General features: G+C 61.2%; 2 protein-coding genes across 2 annotated transcripts in view; both read right to left on the bottom strand.

Annotated features, from left to right (window-relative positions):
• The window catches only part of PTPN23 (protein tyrosine phosphatase, non-receptor type 23), a gene marked incomplete at its 3' end in the record, with an annotated part of 16,470 nt that extends 16,290 nt beyond the window's left edge, over positions 1–180 (bottom strand). Inside the window, exon 1 of the mRNA XM_014955729.1 lies at positions 61–180. Coding sequence (XP_014811215.1) covers positions 61–144 — 84 coding nt within the window. The remainder of the gene's footprint in view (positions 1–60) is intronic.
• A 1,021-nt stretch (positions 181–1,201) lies between these two features.
• The window catches only part of MYO1G (myosin IG), a 19,681-nt gene continuing 3,992 nt past the window's right edge, over positions 1,202–16,890 (bottom strand). The window contains exons 2-18 of the mRNA XM_014955728.1: positions 16,852–16,888; positions 16,631–16,747; positions 15,539–15,763; positions 14,885–15,030; positions 14,171–14,285; positions 13,555–13,725; positions 13,411–13,481; positions 12,435–12,509; positions 12,202–12,334; positions 10,408–10,574; positions 10,118–10,325; positions 8,964–9,187; positions 2,707–2,851; positions 2,489–2,593; positions 2,268–2,381; positions 1,626–1,780; positions 1,202–1,518 (exon numbers count right to left, since the gene is read on the bottom strand). Coding sequence (XP_014811214.1) covers positions 1,362–1,518; positions 1,626–1,780; positions 2,268–2,381; positions 2,489–2,593; positions 2,707–2,851; positions 8,964–9,187; positions 10,118–10,325; positions 10,408–10,574; positions 12,202–12,334; positions 12,435–12,509; positions 13,411–13,481; positions 13,555–13,725; positions 14,171–14,285; positions 14,885–15,030; positions 15,539–15,763; positions 16,631–16,747; positions 16,852–16,888 — 2,365 coding nt within the window. The 3' untranslated portion in view covers positions 1,202–1,361. The remainder of the gene's footprint in view (positions 1,519–1,625; positions 1,781–2,267; positions 2,382–2,488; positions 2,594–2,706; positions 2,852–8,963; positions 9,188–10,117; positions 10,326–10,407; positions 10,575–12,201; positions 12,335–12,434; positions 12,510–13,410; positions 13,482–13,554; positions 13,726–14,170; positions 14,286–14,884; positions 15,031–15,538; positions 15,764–16,630; positions 16,748–16,851; positions 16,889–16,890) is intronic.

Here is a 16,890-nt window from a genome sequence, read left to right as displayed (position 1 = left end):
ACCTCCCCCGGGGGCCCCTGGGCGACCCCAGCCGCCTCCCTCACCACCCCCCGCCCCCACCTTCTTGACGGCGGCGTTGAAGGCGAACTCCCCGGCCTCCTTGAGGTCGAGCCAGATCATGGGCATGCGGGGCACGGCCTCCATCCCGGCCTGCGCCCGCCGGCACCGCCCGCCCGCCGGAAGCGCGCCCGGCGCCTCACGGGAAACCGAGTCCTCCCGACGCCCCGCCCCTTCCGGCGCCGTTACCATGGAGACGCCCCTTCTCTCCCCCCCGTGGTTTCCATGGCGACGCTCAGCCCGCCTCCCGAAGGCGGGGCGAAGGCTGTTCCCATAGCGACGCCGCGCTCGCTGATAGGAGGAGACAGCTGTTCCCATGGCGATGGAGCTCGCTGATAGGAGGAGACCGCTGTTGCTATGGCGACGCCCCGCTCCCGGGGCGGGCAGGGGGAAAGGACGAGCGGTTCCCATGGCAACGGCTGCGCCCACTCAGGCCTGGGCCTGGTGCAGGCCGGAAGGGACCCTCAGAATAATAATATTGGGTTTTTTTTTGCTATAATAACTCATTAATTTAATTGTTCGACGAGTTCTGGCACAGGACGAGCTCTTTGGCTCGTTAGGGGCTTCCCAAATCCCAGTGGGACAGCAGCCACCTTCTGCCACCTGTGAAAAACCCCCATTTTCCCACCCATCCATCTGTCCATCCATTGGATTCATCTCTCCCTAGGGCACGGGGACACCAAGGTTGGGGACATGGGGAGACTGGGTGTCAGGGACATCGGTGTCTGGGGACACCAGGGCCATAGGCCCCATCCCAGCCCTTCCCATCCATCTCCCCCCATCCCACCCCACAGATCCCATCCCACTTCCATCCATCCATCCATCCCACTTCCATCCATCCATCCATCCATCCATCCATCCCACTTCCATCAATCCATCCATCCCGCTTCCATCAACCTATCCATCCCGCTTCCATCCACCCATCCATCCCGCTTCCACCCACCCATCCATCCCGCTTCCACCCACCACATCCATCCCTCCCTCCCTCCCTCCTCCACCACCCCATTCCCACCCCACCTCCATCCATGCTCCCATGCCAGCCCCACTGCTGGGGGAACCAGGCTGTGGGACAGTTTTTGGGGGACCCCAGCCCCATGCTGAGGGGCTGCTGGAGAACCTGAAGGTCCTGGCTGTGCTTGGGGTCCCATCCAGCTCTTTATTCCCAGTGCTCACAGAGTTTTCAGCATCATCCCTGAGGGGGGACACTGGGTTGGGGGTCACAGGGGTGGGGGGTCCTGAGCAGAGGTCAGTGGGGTGGGCAGAATGCAGCCAAGGGGGGTGAGGGGTGGTGGCCCCCCAACTCCTCATCTCCCGGGCCAGTAAAGCACGAAGCCATCGCGGCTCTTGCCGAAATCGGGGGTGGTCGCATCCGGTCGCGTCTCCACCGTCAGCAGTCGCCGGCGCCCGCGGAGGCTCAGCTGGATACAGTCGGAGACACGGATCTGCAGCTCCCGCTTGGTCCTACAACATCCCACCATCAACGGGAGGTGGTTCTCAGGGTGCTGGGACCCAATCACACCAAAATCCTCAGCCCCCCCTCAAACCTTCCGTTTCCCCCCAAAACTCACGCTCGGCAGTGGTCCAGGAGGACGCCCACCAGCTCGCCCACCCGGTTGTCCCCCGCTGGCTGCGTCTTGTGCAGGCACACGGCCAGGTCCTCCTGGTTCTGGGTGTGGAAGACCACCAGCTGCGCCTGGCAGCTCGTCACGCTCAGCCCTGTCACCTGTGGGGACGTCTGGGTGTCACCCCCATGGCCATGGCTCTGTCTGGGGAGGCCAGAGTGGTGTGGCCAAGGCACCGTGGCCAAGGGACCATGGTCAGTGAGGTGGGGACAGCGTGGTGGGGACAGCACAGCATGGCCAGCATGGTGGGGACAACGTGGTATGGCCAGTGTGGTGGGAACAGTGTGGTGAGGACAGCATGGTGGGGATGTCATGGCACTGCCAGTGTGGTGGGGACAGCGTGGTGGGGACAGTGTGGCATGGCCAGCATGGTGAGGACAGCGTGGTGGGGACAGAATCACACCTCTGTCCCAGGGGACTTCACCCTGCCAACACGGATGGTCATGAGGACCACGGAGGGGGTCTCCAACCTCCAGGTGGGAGCAGGGCGATCAGGACAGCTGGGTCCTCCTGACCCAGGAGAGGGTGTAGGGGGTGGCCTTGGCCCTCCCATGCTCTGGGGACACCGGTGGGGCTGGGGACACTCACGGTGCTGAGGGGCAGCGCCCGCATCACCCGGTACTGCTTCTGGGGGTCCAGCTTGTAGACGTGGTGGTCCGTCACCAGGATGGCCCGGTCCCGACTCTTACCGAAGCGGTTGATCTGTGGGGACAGGGACAGGGGAAGGGACAGGGACAGGTGAGGGGACACGTTGGAGGAGGGCTGTGTGTGACACAGACGTGGTGGCCGGGCAGGACCTCCCCCCTCACCTTGCGGACGTGGCAGGAGAAGAGGACGGAGCTGAAATGCACCTTGTCCTTGAGGGTCTGGAGGCGGCGGGCGAAGGGCAGGGCCAGCCCCGGGTTCTCGCTGGGCTGTGGGGGAGACACGGCGTTGGGTGGGATGGGGTGACATCCTTGGGGGGGAAGGGGGGGGGGGGGGTGGTGGTGACACCCCAGGACATCCCAAACCTGCCACCAGCCCTTACCGAGGAGAGATAATCCCGTGTCCAGCTGCGCTGGCAGCCCCAGTCCTTCCGCAGCCCCCCCAGCGCCTCCATGGCAGCCACCTTGGCCCGGATCTGCCCCATCTCCGAGGGGGGGATGTTCTTGACGATTTGCCGCGCTCGCCACCTGCAGCGGGGGGACACACACAGGGTGACCTCATGTCACCATCCCACACCCCCCTCCCATGCCTCACTGTCCCACAATCCCCAACCCATGTCCCTGTTCCACATCCCTGTCCTGTGCCCATGTCGTCATCCCATGTCCCCATTCCTGTCCCTGTCCCCATGTCACATCCCCATCCCATGTCCCCATCCCTGTCCCACATCTCCATCCCCATCCCACATCAATGTACCTACGCCATGTCCCCATCCCTGTCCCACATCCACATCCCTGTCCCACATCCCCATCCCATGTCCCCATCCCTGTCCCACATCTCCATCCCCATCCCACATCAATGTACCTACGCCATATCCCCATCCCTGTCCCACATCCTCATTCCTGTCCCAAATCCCCATTCTTGTCCCATGTCCCCATCCCTGTCCCATGTCCCCATCCCTGTCCCACATCCATGTCCCCATCCCCATCTCACATCTGTGTCCCCATCTCATGTCCCCATTCCCGTCCCTCATCCACATCCCTGTCCCACATTCCCATCCCTGTCCCACATCCATGTCCCCATCCCCATCTCACATCTGTGTCCCCATCTCATGTCCCCATTCCCGTCCCTCATCCACATCCCTGTCCCACATTCCCATCCCTGTCCCACATCCATGTCCCCATCCCCATCTCACATCTGTGTCCCCATCTCATGTCCCCATTCCCGTCCCTCATCCACATCCCTGTCCCACATTCCCATCCCTGTCCCACATCCATGTCCCCATCCCCATCTCACATCTGTGTCCCCATCTCATGTCCCCATTCCCGTCCCTCATCCACATCCCTGTCCCACATTCCCATCCCTGTCCCACATCCATGTCCCCATCCCCATCTCACATCTGTGTCCCCATCTCATGTCCCCATTCCCGTCCCTCATCCACATCCCTGTCCCACATTCCCATCCCTGTCCCACATCCATGTCCCCATCCCCATCTCACATCTGTGTCCCCATCTCATGTCCCCATTCCCGTCCCTCATCCACATCCCTGTCCCACATTCCCATCCCTGTCCCACATCCATGTCCCCATCCCCATCTCACATCTGTGTCCCCATCTCATGTCCCCATTCCCGTCCCTCATCCACATCCCTGTCCCACATTCCCATCCCTGTCCCACATCCATGTCCCCATCCCCATCTCACATCTGTGTCCCCATCTCATGTCCCCATTCCCGTCCCTCATCCACATCCCTGTCCCACATTCCCATCCCTGTCCCACATCCATGTCCCCATCCCCATCTCACATCTGTGTCCCCATCTCATGTCCCCATTCCCGTCCCTCATCCACATCCCTGTCCCACATTCCCATCCCTGTCCCACATCCATGTCCCCATCCCCATCTCACATCTGTGTCCCCATCTCATGTCCCCATTCCCGTCCCTCATCCACATCCCTGTCCCACATTCCCATCCCTGTCCCACATCCATGTCCCCATCCCCATCTCACATCTGTGTCCCCATCTCATGTCCCCATTCCCGTCCCTCATCCACATCCCTGTCCCACATTCCCATCCCTGTCCCACATCCATGTCCCCATCCCCATCTCACATCTGTGTCCCCATCTCATGTCCCCATTCCCGTCCCTCATCCACATCCCTGTCCCACATTCCCATCCCTGTCCCACATCCATGTCCCCATCCCCATCTCACATCTGTGTCCCCATCTCATGTCCCCATTCCCGTCCCTCATCCACATCCCTGTCCCACATTCCCATCCCTGTCCCACATCCATGTCCCCATCCCCATCTCACATCTGTGTCCCCATCTCATGTCCCCATTCCCGTCCCTCATCCACATCCCTGTCCCACATTCCCATCCCTGTCCCACATCCATGTCCCCATCCCCATCTCACATCTGTGTCCCCATCTCATGTCCCCATTCCCGTCCCTCATCCACATCCCTGTCCCACATTCCCATCCCTGTCCCACATCCATGTCCCCATCCCCATCTCACATCTGTGTCCCCATCTCATGTCCCCATTCCCGTCCCTCATCCACATCCCTGTCCCACATTCCCATCCCTGTCCCACATCCATGTCCCCATCCCCATCTCACATCTGTGTCCCCATCTCATGTCCCCATTCCCGTCCCTCATCCACATCCCTGTCCCACATTCCCATCCCTGTCCCACATCCATGTCCCCATCCCCATCTCACATCTGTGTCCCCATCTCATGTCCCCATTCCCGTCCCTCATCCACATCCCTGTCCCACATTCCCATCCCTGTCCCACATCCATGTCCCCATCCCCATCTCACATCTGTGTCCCCATCTCATGTCCCCATTCCCGTCCCTCATCCACATCCCTGTCCCACATTCCCATCCCTGTCCCACATCCATGTCCCCATCCCCATCTCACATCTGTGTCCCCATCTCATGTCCCCATTCCCGTCCCTCATCCACATCCCTGTCCCACATTCCCATCCCTGTCCCACATCCATGTCCCCATCCCCATCTCACATCTGTGTCCCCATCTCATGTCCCCATTCCCGTCCCTCATCCACATCCCTGTCCCACATTCCCATCCCTGTCCCACATCCATGTCCCCATCCCCATCTCACATCTGTGTCCCCATCTCATGTCCCCATTCCCGTCCCTCATCCACATCCCTGTCCCACATTCCCATCCCTGTCCCACATCCATGTCCCCATCCCCATCTCACATCTGTGTCCCCATCTCATGTCCCCATTCCCGTCCCTCATCCACATCCCTGTCCCACATTCCCATCCCTGTCCCACATCCATGTCCCCATCCCCATCTCACATCTGTGTCCCCATCTCATGTCCCCATTCCCGTCCCTCATCCACATCCCTGTCCCACATTCCCATCCCTGTCCCACATCCATGTCCCCATCCCCATCTCACATCTGTGTCCCCATCTCATGTCCCCATTCCCGTCCCTCATCCACATCCCTGTCCCACATTCCCATCCCTGTCCCACATCCATGTCCCCATCCCCATCTCACATCTGTGTCCCCATCTCATGTCCCCATTCCCGTCCCTCATCCACATCCCTGTCCCACATTCCCATCCCTGTCCCACATCCATGTCCCCATCCCCATCTCACATCTGTGTCCCCATCTCATGTCCCCATTCCCGTCCCTCATCCACATCCCTGTCCCACATTCCCATCCCTGTCCCACATCCATGTCCCCATCCCCATCTCACATCTGTGTCCCCATCTCATGTCCCCATTCCCGTCCCTCATCCACATCCCTGTCCCACATTCCCATCCCTGTCCCACATCCATGTCCCCATCCCCATCTCACATCTGTGTCCCCATCTCATGTCCCCATTCCCGTCCCTCATCCACATCCCTGTCCCACATTCCCATCCCTGTCCCACATCCATGTCCCCATCCCCATCTCACATCTGTGTCCCCATCTCATGTCCCCATTCCCGTCCCTCATCCACATCCCTGTCCCACATTCCCATCCCTGTCCCACATCCATGTCCCCATCCCCATCTCACATCTGTGTCCCCATCTCATGTCCCCATTCCCGTCCCTCATCCACATCCCTGTCCCACATTCCCATCCCTGTCCCACATCCATGTCCCCATCCCCATCTCACATCTGTGTCCCCATCTCATGTCCCCATTCCCGTCCCTCATCCACATCCCTGTCCCACATTCCCATCCCTGTCCCACATCCATGTCCCCATCCCCATCTCACATCTGTGTCCCCATCTCATGTCCCCATTCCCGTCCCTCATCCACATCCCTGTCCCACATTCCCATCCCTGTCCCACATCCATGTCCCCATCCCCATCTCACATCTGTGTCCCCATCTCATGTCCCCATTCCCGTCCCTCATCCACATCCCTGTCCCACATTCCCATCCCTGTCCCACATCCATGTCCCCATCCCCATCTCACATCTGTGTCCCCATCTCATGTCCCCATTCCCGTCCCTCATCCACATCCCTGTCCCACATTCCCATCCCTGTCCCACATCCATGTCCCCATCCCCATCTCACATCTGTGTCCCCATCTCATGTCCCCATTCCCGTCCCTCATCCACATCCCTGTCCCACATTCCCATCCCTGTCCCACATCCATGTCCCCATCCCCATCTCACATCTGTGTCCCCATCTCATGTCCCCATTCCCGTCCCTCATCCACATCCCTGTCCCACATTCCCATCCCTGTCCCACATCCATGTCCCCATCCCCATCTCACATCTGTGTCCCCATCTCATGTCCCCATTCCCGTCCCTCATCCACATCCCTGTCCCACATTCCCATCCCTGTCCCACATCCATGTCCCCATCCCCATCTCACATCTGTGTCCCCATCTCATGTCCCCATTCCCGTCCCTCATCCACATCCCTGTCCCACATTCCCATCCCTGTCCCACATCCATGTCCCCATCCCCATCTCACATCTGTGTCCCCATCTCATGTCCCCATTCCCGTCCCTCATCCACATCCCTGTCCCACATTCCCATCCCTGTCCCACATCCATGTCCCCATCCCCATCTCACATCTGTGTCCCCATCTCATGTCCCCATTCCCGTCCCTCATCCACATCCCTGTCCCACATTCCCATCCCTGTCCCACATCCATGTCCCCATCCCCATCTCACATCTGTGTCCCCATCTCATGTCCCCATTCCCGTCCCTCATCCACATCCCTGTCCCACATTCCCATCCCTGTCCCACATCCATGTCCCCATCCCCATCTCACATCTGTGTCCCCATCTCATGTCCCCATTCCCGTCCCTCATCCACATCCCTGTCCCACATTCCCATCCCTGTCCCACATCCATGTCCCCATCCCCATCTCACATCTGTGTCCCCATCTCATGTCCCCATTCCCGTCCCTCATCCACATCCCTGTCCCACATTCCCATCCCTGTCCCACATCCATGTCCCCATCCCCATCTCACATCTGTGTCCCCATCTCATGTCCCCATTCCCGTCCCTCATCCACATCCCTGTCCCACATTCCCATCCCTGTCCCACATCCATGTCCCCATCCCCATCTCACATCTGTGTCCCCATCTCATGTCCCCATTCCCGTCCCTCATCCACATCCCTGTCCCACATTCCCATCCCTGTCCCACATCCATGTCCCCATCCCCATCTCACATCTGTGTCCCCATCTCATGTCCCCATTCCCGTCCCTCATCCACATCCCTGTCCCACATTCCCATCCCTGTCCCACATCCATGTCCCCATCCCCATCTCACATCTGTGTCCCCATCTCATGTCCCCATTCCCGTCCCTCATCCACATCCCTGTCCCACATTCCCATCCCTGTCCCACATCCTCATTCCTGTCCCAAATCCCCATTCTTGTCCCATGTCCCCATCCCTATCCCATGTCCCCATCCCTGTCCCACATCCATGTCCCCATCCCCATCTCACATCTGTGTCCCCATCTCATGTCCCCATTCCCGTCCCACATCCACATCCCTGTCCCACATCCCCATCCCATGTCCCCATCCCTGTCCCACATCCATGTCCCCATCCCCATCTCACATCTGTGTCCCCATCTCATGTCCCCATTCCCGTCCCACATCCACATCCCTGTCCCACATTCCCATCCCTGTCCCACATCCTTATCCCATATCCCCACCCCAAGTCCCCATCCCTGCCCCATGTCCCCATCCCTGTCCCACGTCCCCATCTCCATCCCACATCCTTATTCCATATCCCCATCCCTGTCCCATGTCCCCACCTCCATTCCACACCCTTATCCCATATCCCCACCCCAGGTCCCCATCCCTGTCCTACATCCCCGTCCCACGTCCCCCATCTTCATCCCACACCCTTATCCCATATTCCCACCTCATGTCCCCATCCCACATCCCCATCCCTGTCCCACGTCCACATCCCTGTCCCATGTCCCCATTTCCATCCCACACCTTTATCCCACATCCCCATCCAACATCCCCATTTCCATCCCATATCCCCACCCCACGACCCCATCCCTGTCCCACCTCCCCATCTCCATCCCACATCCTTATCCCACGTCCCCATCCCTCATCACTGTCCCACCTCCCCATCCTCATCCCATATCCCCACTCCACATCCCACATCCCACCTCCCCATCCCCATCCCACGCCCCGTGGTGGGATCGGGCCCGGTACCTGCGGAAGAGGCGCTGGCTGCCCTCCTGGAAGCGGGTGAGCACGGCGGGGGGCTGGGGCCAGACCACGCTCTTGCCGTAGTCGGGGAGGGATCGGACGTGCTGGAAGCGGCGCAGCAGGTCCCGCAGGTACTCCTTCACCTTGTGCCGCTTGTAGTACGCCATGATGGTGTAGGCAGCACGCAGGTAACGGCAGCGCCGACGGGCCAGGGCGCCGCGCCAAGCCTGCCCCACAACCGGGGGGTCAGGGCGGGCACTGCCCCACGGATCCCCATCTCCCCCGGAATGAGGTCTGGGGCATCGCAGCTCTGGGGTGTCCCCCCCGCCTCCGAAAATGCTGCTCGGAACCACCCCAAAACTCCCCCCGGCAGCCCATGATCCTCCTCCTGCCCCACATCCCACCCCACAGCATGCCCTGCCCCACGTCACAGCCCATACCGTGCCCCACAGCACACCCTGCCCCACATCACAGCCCATACCGTGCCCCACATCACACCCCATGCCATGCCCCACAGCATGCCCTGCCCCACATCACAGCCTATGTCATGTCCTATGTCACAGCCCTGCCCCATGTCCCACCCTATACCATGCTCCACAGCATGCCCTGCCCCACATCACAGCCTATGTCATGTCCTATGTCACAGCCCTGCCCCATGTCCCACCCTATACCATGCTCCACAGCATGCCCTGCCCCACATCACAGCCCACACCATGCCCCACAGCATGCCCCATGCCCTGCCCCACATCACACCCCATGTCATGTCCCATGTCCCAGTCCTGCCCCATGTCCCATCCCATGCCCAGCCCCACAGCCTGCCCTATGCCATGCTCCATGCCCAGCTCCACACTGTGCCCTATACTATGCCCCATGCTTTTCCCCATGCCCTGCCCCACAGCATGCCCCATGTCACACCCCATGCCATGCTCTGTGCCCCATGCCCTGCCCCACAGCACACCCTACACCGTGCCCCACACCAAACCTGTGCTCTGCACCATCCCATACCCCACCCTGCCCCACATCAAGCCCCCTAGCACCAGCAGCTCCCCATGCCCGCTGGCCCTGGGGCTATCTGGGCATTGAGGTGTGTGTGTGTCCCCTTCCCATGTCACCCTGGCGGAGCTGAGACCCAGCCAACTCATGCCACACATGCCCACCTTCTGCAGCAGCAGGACGATGATGGGGATGAGCTGCGCCCGCTCCTGCTCGAGGGAGAAGAGGGTACGGGGCGTGCGGATGAAGACCTTGGTGTGGCCATAAGCCACGTCGTCCTGGAAGCCGTGCTGTTCCAGGAGGGCTTGCGTGGCCTCCCGGTCGGTGGCCATCAGGTGGTTGGGCCAGGTGTACTCGCAGGTCATCTTGTACCTGGTTGGGGGGCAGATGGGGGGCGGATGAGGGGGTGCAGGGGGAAGATGTGGGGAGCCAGGGGGGAGGACATGGGCCGTACCGCTGGAGGAAGCGGTCGTAGGGCTGGCGGTAGGCGAAGCCGGCGCGACGCACGCGGACGTTCTCCAGCAGCCCCAGGTAGGAGACCTGGTGACGGCAACGCTCCTCGTCGAAGAGGGTGGGTGACTTCTGGTCGTTGGGTTTGATGCAGCGCACGTAGTAGGGCTCCTGTGGGGACACGGAGGGGGTGGCATCATGGTGGCACCACATGCCACCACGATCATCAGTTGGACCAAGACTACAGATGTTCTGGGATGGGGGGCTCTGGGCAAGCAGGGTGGGATGGGGACAGAAGGGCTCTGTGGCTTGGGGACATGCCAGGCTAGCACAGGGACATCTTGGGTCGCTTGGGGACATGCCAGGCTGGCTTGGAGACATCTATGGTGGCTTGGGGACATGCCAGGCTAGCACAGGGACATCTTAGCTCGATTGGGGACACACCAGGCTGGCTTGGAGACATCTATGGTGGCTTGGGGGACATCTTGACTGTCCCTGGCTGGCAAAGGGACATCTTGACTCACTCAAGGACATCTTGGCTTGCTTGGGGACATGGCAGGCTGGCACAAGGACATGCCAGGCTGGCACAGGGAGCTTGGGGACATGCCAGGCTGACTTGAGGACATCTTAACTGGCTTGGGGACAGGCTCAGCTGGCTTGGGGACATGCCTGGCTGGCACTGGAACATGTTGACTGACTTGGGGATCACGATCATCAGTTGGACCAAGACTACAGATGTTCTGGGATGGGGGGCTCTGGGCAAGCAGGGTGGGATGGGGACAGAAGGGCTCTGTGGCTTGGGGACATGCCAGGCAAGCACAGGGACATCTTGGCTCGCTTGGGGACATGCCAGGCTGGCTTGGAGACATCTATGGTGGCTTGGGGACATGCCAGGCTAGCACAGGGACATCTTAGCTCGATTGGGGACACACCAGGCTGGCTTGGAGACATCTATGGTGGCTTGGGGGACATCTTGACTGTCCCTGGCTGGCAAAGGGACATCTTGACTCACTCAAGGACATCTTGGCTTGCTTGGGGACATGGCAGGCTGGCACAAGGACATGCCAGGCTGGCACAGGGAGCCCTTGGCTGGCTTGGGGACATGCCAGGCTGACTCGAGGACATCTTGGCTGGCTTGGGGACAGGCTCAGCTGGCTTGGGGACAAGCTTGACTGGCTTGAGGACATGCCAGGCTGGCTCAGGAACATGCCCATGTGGCTTGAGGATGCCCAGCTCCCATGGGAGAAGGGCTCTGTGGCTTGGGGACATGCCAGGCTAGCACAGGGACATCTTGGGTCGCTTGGGGACATGCCAGGCTGGCTTGGAGACATCTATGGTGGCTTGGGGACATGCCAGGCTAGCACAGGGACATCTTAGCTCGATTGGGGACACACCAGGCTGGCTTGGAGACATCTATGGTGGCTTGGGGGACATCTTGACTGTCCCTGGCTGGCAAAGGGACATCTTGACTCACTCAAGGACATCTTGGCTTGCTTGGGGACATGGCAGGCTGGCACAAGGACATGCCAGGCTGGCACAGGGAGCCCTTGGCTGGCTTGGGGACATGCCAGGCTGACTCGAGGACATCTTGGCTGGCTTGGGGACAGGCTCAGCTGGCTTGGGGACAAGCTTGACTGGCTTGAGGACATGCCAGGCTGGCTCAGGAACATGCCCATGTGGCTTGAGGATGCCCAGCTCCCATGGGAACACACCAAGATGGGTTGGGGACGTGCCCAGTTGCCATGGGGACATGCCAGGCTGGCACTGGGGACACATCTGGCTGTCCCCAGTCCCCTACCTTGGAGGCGAGGTTCTCCACCAGGGCCACGATGGAGTTCTTGAAGAGGGTGCCGGTGGTCAGCGGGCGCTTGGTGACCTCGGTGATGCTCTGCTCGCCGTCAGGCCACATGGCACGTAGCACAGGGTCCGCGCTGGGGACAGTATTGGTGTGGGGCTGGCTGCACCAGCTGCCCCCCTCCTGCCCCACAGCTGTGCCACCACCCCCCCAGCTGTGTCCCGTGTGTCCCCAACCTGTTGTAGAAGAGCCGTTTGAAGTCCTGGAAGAGCGTGTCCTTGTTCTTGTCCAGGAAACCCTCCACCGAGTACCTGAGGGACGGGGACACCGTGTTGGGGGGCTCCTCAGCCACCTTGGGGTGTCTTGAGGGGAGGTGCAACTTGAAGGACCCAGCTCTTCCTCCCTGGGGTGGGACAGGGGCTGCCAGGGGCCTCAAACTCCATGCAGAGATGAGATGTGGCCCTGGGGGTGGCCCTAGGGGTGGCCCAGGGGGCATCCATGGAGGCCAGGGGACGGTGGGGTTCAGTGCTCATGGACACAGAGTCCCCCGACCCTGTCCCCACTGTCCCCAGGGCACAGCATGTCCTACACAGCCTGTCCTGCTGCACGTGGCCTCTGGGGACCTCCCAGACCCCATGGGCCCCATTGGTCCCCCAAATGGCCTCCCATGGTCCTAAATGGCTCCATGCAATCTTCCATGGGTCCTCAAAGCCCCATGGTCAACCAAGGCTACCCATAGTCCCCCAAAGGGCCCCTATGGCCCCATGACCCTCCATGGTTCCAAGTAGCCCCCCGTGGTCCCTCATGCCTTCCCAAAGTCCCTTATGGCCTCAAGGCCCACCATGGTTCCTCATGGTTCTCCATGGCCGCTCATGATGTCCATAGTCCCTGATGGCCACCCAGATGCCCAATGGACACCCCTTCTAGTCCCTCATGGTACCCCATGATCCCCACAGCCTGATGGTCCCCCGTGACCCCAAACCACCTCCCATTGTCTCTCAAGACCCCCCTTCATGCTCCCACTTTGCCCCCCTGGATCTCCAAGGCCTGATGGTCAACCATAGACCCCTAAGAGCCGTATAGCACCATGGTCCCAAGTGACCCCCCGTGGCCCCCATGCTCTCCCAAGGTCCCTCATGGTGCCTCACAACCCCATGCCCACCTGATGACACCATGCCCCCCCCTTCCACGTCCCCTCAATGTCTCCCTCACGTGACATCTCCAGCGTAGTGCTTGATGCGGAAGTCCCGGTCAAACTCCATGGTCTTGTCTGTGGGACAGAGCTGTGGAGCAGAGAGAGGTCAGTCCCCCCCACCTGTGGACTCCCTGACCCCCCTGGATCCCCCCCAGAAGCACCTTGCGGCTGGTGTAGTGGGGGTGGTGGCGCAGGCGGGTGTCCATGGAGGCGAGGAAGAGGGAGTCGGTGACGGTCCCCACGGCCAGGCAGGCCTCGTCCAGCAGCGCCAGGATGCCCCGGTGCGGCTGCTCCACCAGCTCCACGATGGGCTCGTTGCTGAAGTACTCGATCTGGGGTTGGGGGGGGGAAGCAAGGGGGTGGGCACCCCGAATTGATCCCCCTCGGCACCCCAAATCTCTCCAGGTGATGGCATCCACGTCCTCACTACATTCCCTGTGTCCCCACCACGCTCTGCCAGGCCATGTCCCCATGTCCTCTCCATGAACCTCCCATCTCCATGTCCCCTTAAGCCCCCCAAGATCTGCCAGGAGATGCCCCCATGTCCCCAACATGTCCCTCATGCTCTACCAGGTGATGCCTCCCTGTCCCCCTCCATGTTCCCATGCCCCCCACACTCTGCCAGGTGATTCCATCATGTCCCCCATACATCCCCCCATGTCCCCATGCCCCTCACGCTCGGCCAGGCGATGCCCCCACGTCCCCATGCCCCTCACGTTCTGCCAGGTGATTCCCTCATGTCCCCCACATGTCCCCCCACGTCCCCATGCCCCTCACGTTCTGCCAGGCGATGCCCTCCCGCTGGTACTCGGCCTGCTCTTGCCGCAGGATGAGCTCGATGAAGAGCTGCTGCAGCTTCTCATTGCAGTAGTTGATGCAGAACTGCTCGAAGCTGTGGACAGAAGGTCAGCCTGGCCATTGTCACCCGGTCCCACACCATGTCCCCTGCCCACCCTGTCCTGCCACACGCAACCCCGAGCTGCTTGGCCCTGCTGGGGACCTCCTGGTCCCATCCCTCTATGGGTACCCAATGGTCCTGTCCCTCCTGAGTCCCATCTCCTTCACATGTCCCTCTGAAGCCCCCCGTATGTCCCTTGAGCATCTGCCTCCTGCTACATGTCCCTCTTGGATCCTGTCACCTCCCTGTGTCCTTCCCAGGTCCTGTCCCCTCCATGTGTCCCTCCTGGGTCCCATCCCTCCACATGTCTCTCCTGGGCTCTGTCACCTCCACGTGTCCCTCCTGGGTCCTGTCCCCTCCATGTGTCCCTCCTGGGTCCCATCCCTCCACATGTCTCTCCTGGGCCCTGTCACCTCCACGTGTCCCTCCTAGGCCTCCATTCCCCTCATGCATCCCCCCAACCCCTGTCCCTTCCAGGTGTCCCTCCCAAATGTCCCCCTGTCCCTTCCACACATCGTTCCCATCCCCATGTCCCTCCCAGGTCCTGCTGGGCCCCTCCACACGTGTGTCCCCCAGCTTTGGGGCCAGGTCACCTGTTGGTGTCGAAGATCTCGAAGCCGTAGATGTCGAGGACGCCGATGACGGTGCTCTTGCCGTGCAGGCGGGCGTCGTAGCCGCGGGCAGCGATGCCGGCGTTGATGCGCCCCACGATCCAGCAGAAGAGCCGCTCGTAGATGGCCTTGAGGAGACACCAAGGAGAAGGTGGGCACCCGATGGGGTTGGGTGAAGGAACCCATAGAATCATAAAATCATAGAATTGCCCAGGCCAGAAGGGACCTCCAAAGGTCATCTAGTCCGACCCCCCCGCAGTCAGCAGGGACACCCCCAACTAGACCAGGTTGCCCAGGGCCTCGTCGAGCCTCTCCTTGAATATCTCCAGGGATGGGGCCTCAACCACCTCCCTGGGCAACCTGTTCCAGTGCTCCACCACCCTCCCAGTGAAGAACCCTCTCCTCATCTCCAGTCTAAATCTGTTCCCCTCCAGCTTGAAGCCATTGCCCCTCGTCCTGTCACTGCAGGCCTTTCTAAACAGGCTCTCCCCAGCCTTCCTGTAGGCTCCCTTCAGGTACTGGGAGGCTGCTATTAGGTCTCCCTGGAGCCTCCTCTTCTCCAGGCTGAACAACCCCAGCTCCCTCAGCCTGTCCTCGGAGCAGAGGTGCCCCATCACCCCGTGTCCCCTTCCCTACCTTGGCGCAGGCGTCCCGGGCGTAGGCAGCCTCCTTGGGGCTGTGGCCCTTCTCGATGAGCTCGCCGCCGCCGGCCGCCACGGTGCGGCTCAGGAGGGCCCGCCGCAGGTCGTCCGGGGCCGTGGCCGTCAGCTCGGCCAGCGCCGAGAGCTGCGCCGTGTCCTCCACCACCGCCGTGTCCTCCGCCGCCGCCGCCTCGCCCTCCGCTGAGAACTTGATGTTGCCCTTGGAGGGGACAACCCGGCGTGACACACTGGTGGGGGGGACAGCCAGGAGCCCCCCCAAGAAAGGGGGTGTCCCGGCACCGAAGCCTCCCGCACCCCTGGGTGGGCCATACAGGGCTGCACTGGTTTTTATTGGGCTGTACTGGTTTGCACTGGGCTGTGTTGGGCTGTACTGGGCCATACTGGTTTGCACTGGGCTATATTGGGCTGTACTGGTTTGCGCTGGGCTGTGTTGGGCTCTACTGGGCCATACTGGTTTGCACTGGGCTATATTGGGCTATACTGGTAAAATCAGGCTATACTGGGCTGTGCTGGGCCATACTGGTTTGCACTGGGCTATATTGGGCTATACTGGTTGGAATCAGGCTATACTGGGCTGTGCTGGGCCATACTGGTTTGCACTGGGCTGTATTGAGCTGTACTGGGCCATACTGGTTTGCACTGGGCTATAATGGGCTATACTGGTTAGATTGGGCTATGCTGGGCCATACTGGTTTGCACTGGACTGTACTGGTTCGTATACAGCTGAGATGGGCTATTCTGCTTCATGCTGCTTTGTACTGGGCTATACTGGTTTGCATTGGGCCCAAACTGGTGAGGGGGGTGGTCCATACTGGGCCCTTACTGGTGTGCAGGGGGTTGTACTGGTGGGGTGGGGCCATACTGGTTGGGGGTGCCCACGCTGGTCTGCTCAGGACCATACTCGTGTGAGGGACCGTACTGGTCTTCCTGGGGTTGTACTGGTGGGGTGGGGGGCCATACTGGTGTGTACTGGTGCGTGTGGCCATACTGGTGTGTAGGGGGTCCATACTGGTGTGGGGGTGGCCCCATACTGGTGTGGGGGGGTCCGTACTGGCAGGGCTCTCACCAGGTGCAGGATGGTGGCCAGGATGCGGCGCACGGAGCCCATCTCCTCCGGGGAGAAGCCGATGACCCCCATGGCCTCCTCCACCGCCCGGTAGCCACCAGCGTCGTCCCCACAGGCCTGGGGACACACGGGGGGACACGTGAGAGGATGGGACCCCCCAGGACCCACCCCCCTACCCCACCCTGGGATCCTCCCTGTCCACCCCCCCCAGCCCCACTCACGCTGCCCCGGGTGCCCTCCTGGGTGTAGCGGTAGGCGGC

The sequence above is a fragment of the Calidris pugnax genome, unplaced genomic scaffold (genome assembly GCF_001431845.1).
Source record: "Calidris pugnax isolate Ruff unplaced genomic scaffold, ASM143184v1 scaffold272, whole genome shotgun sequence".
NCBI lineage: Eukaryota > Metazoa > Chordata > Aves > Charadriiformes > Scolopacidae > Calidris > Calidris pugnax.
This window is presented reverse-complemented; position numbering and strand designations above follow the sequence as displayed.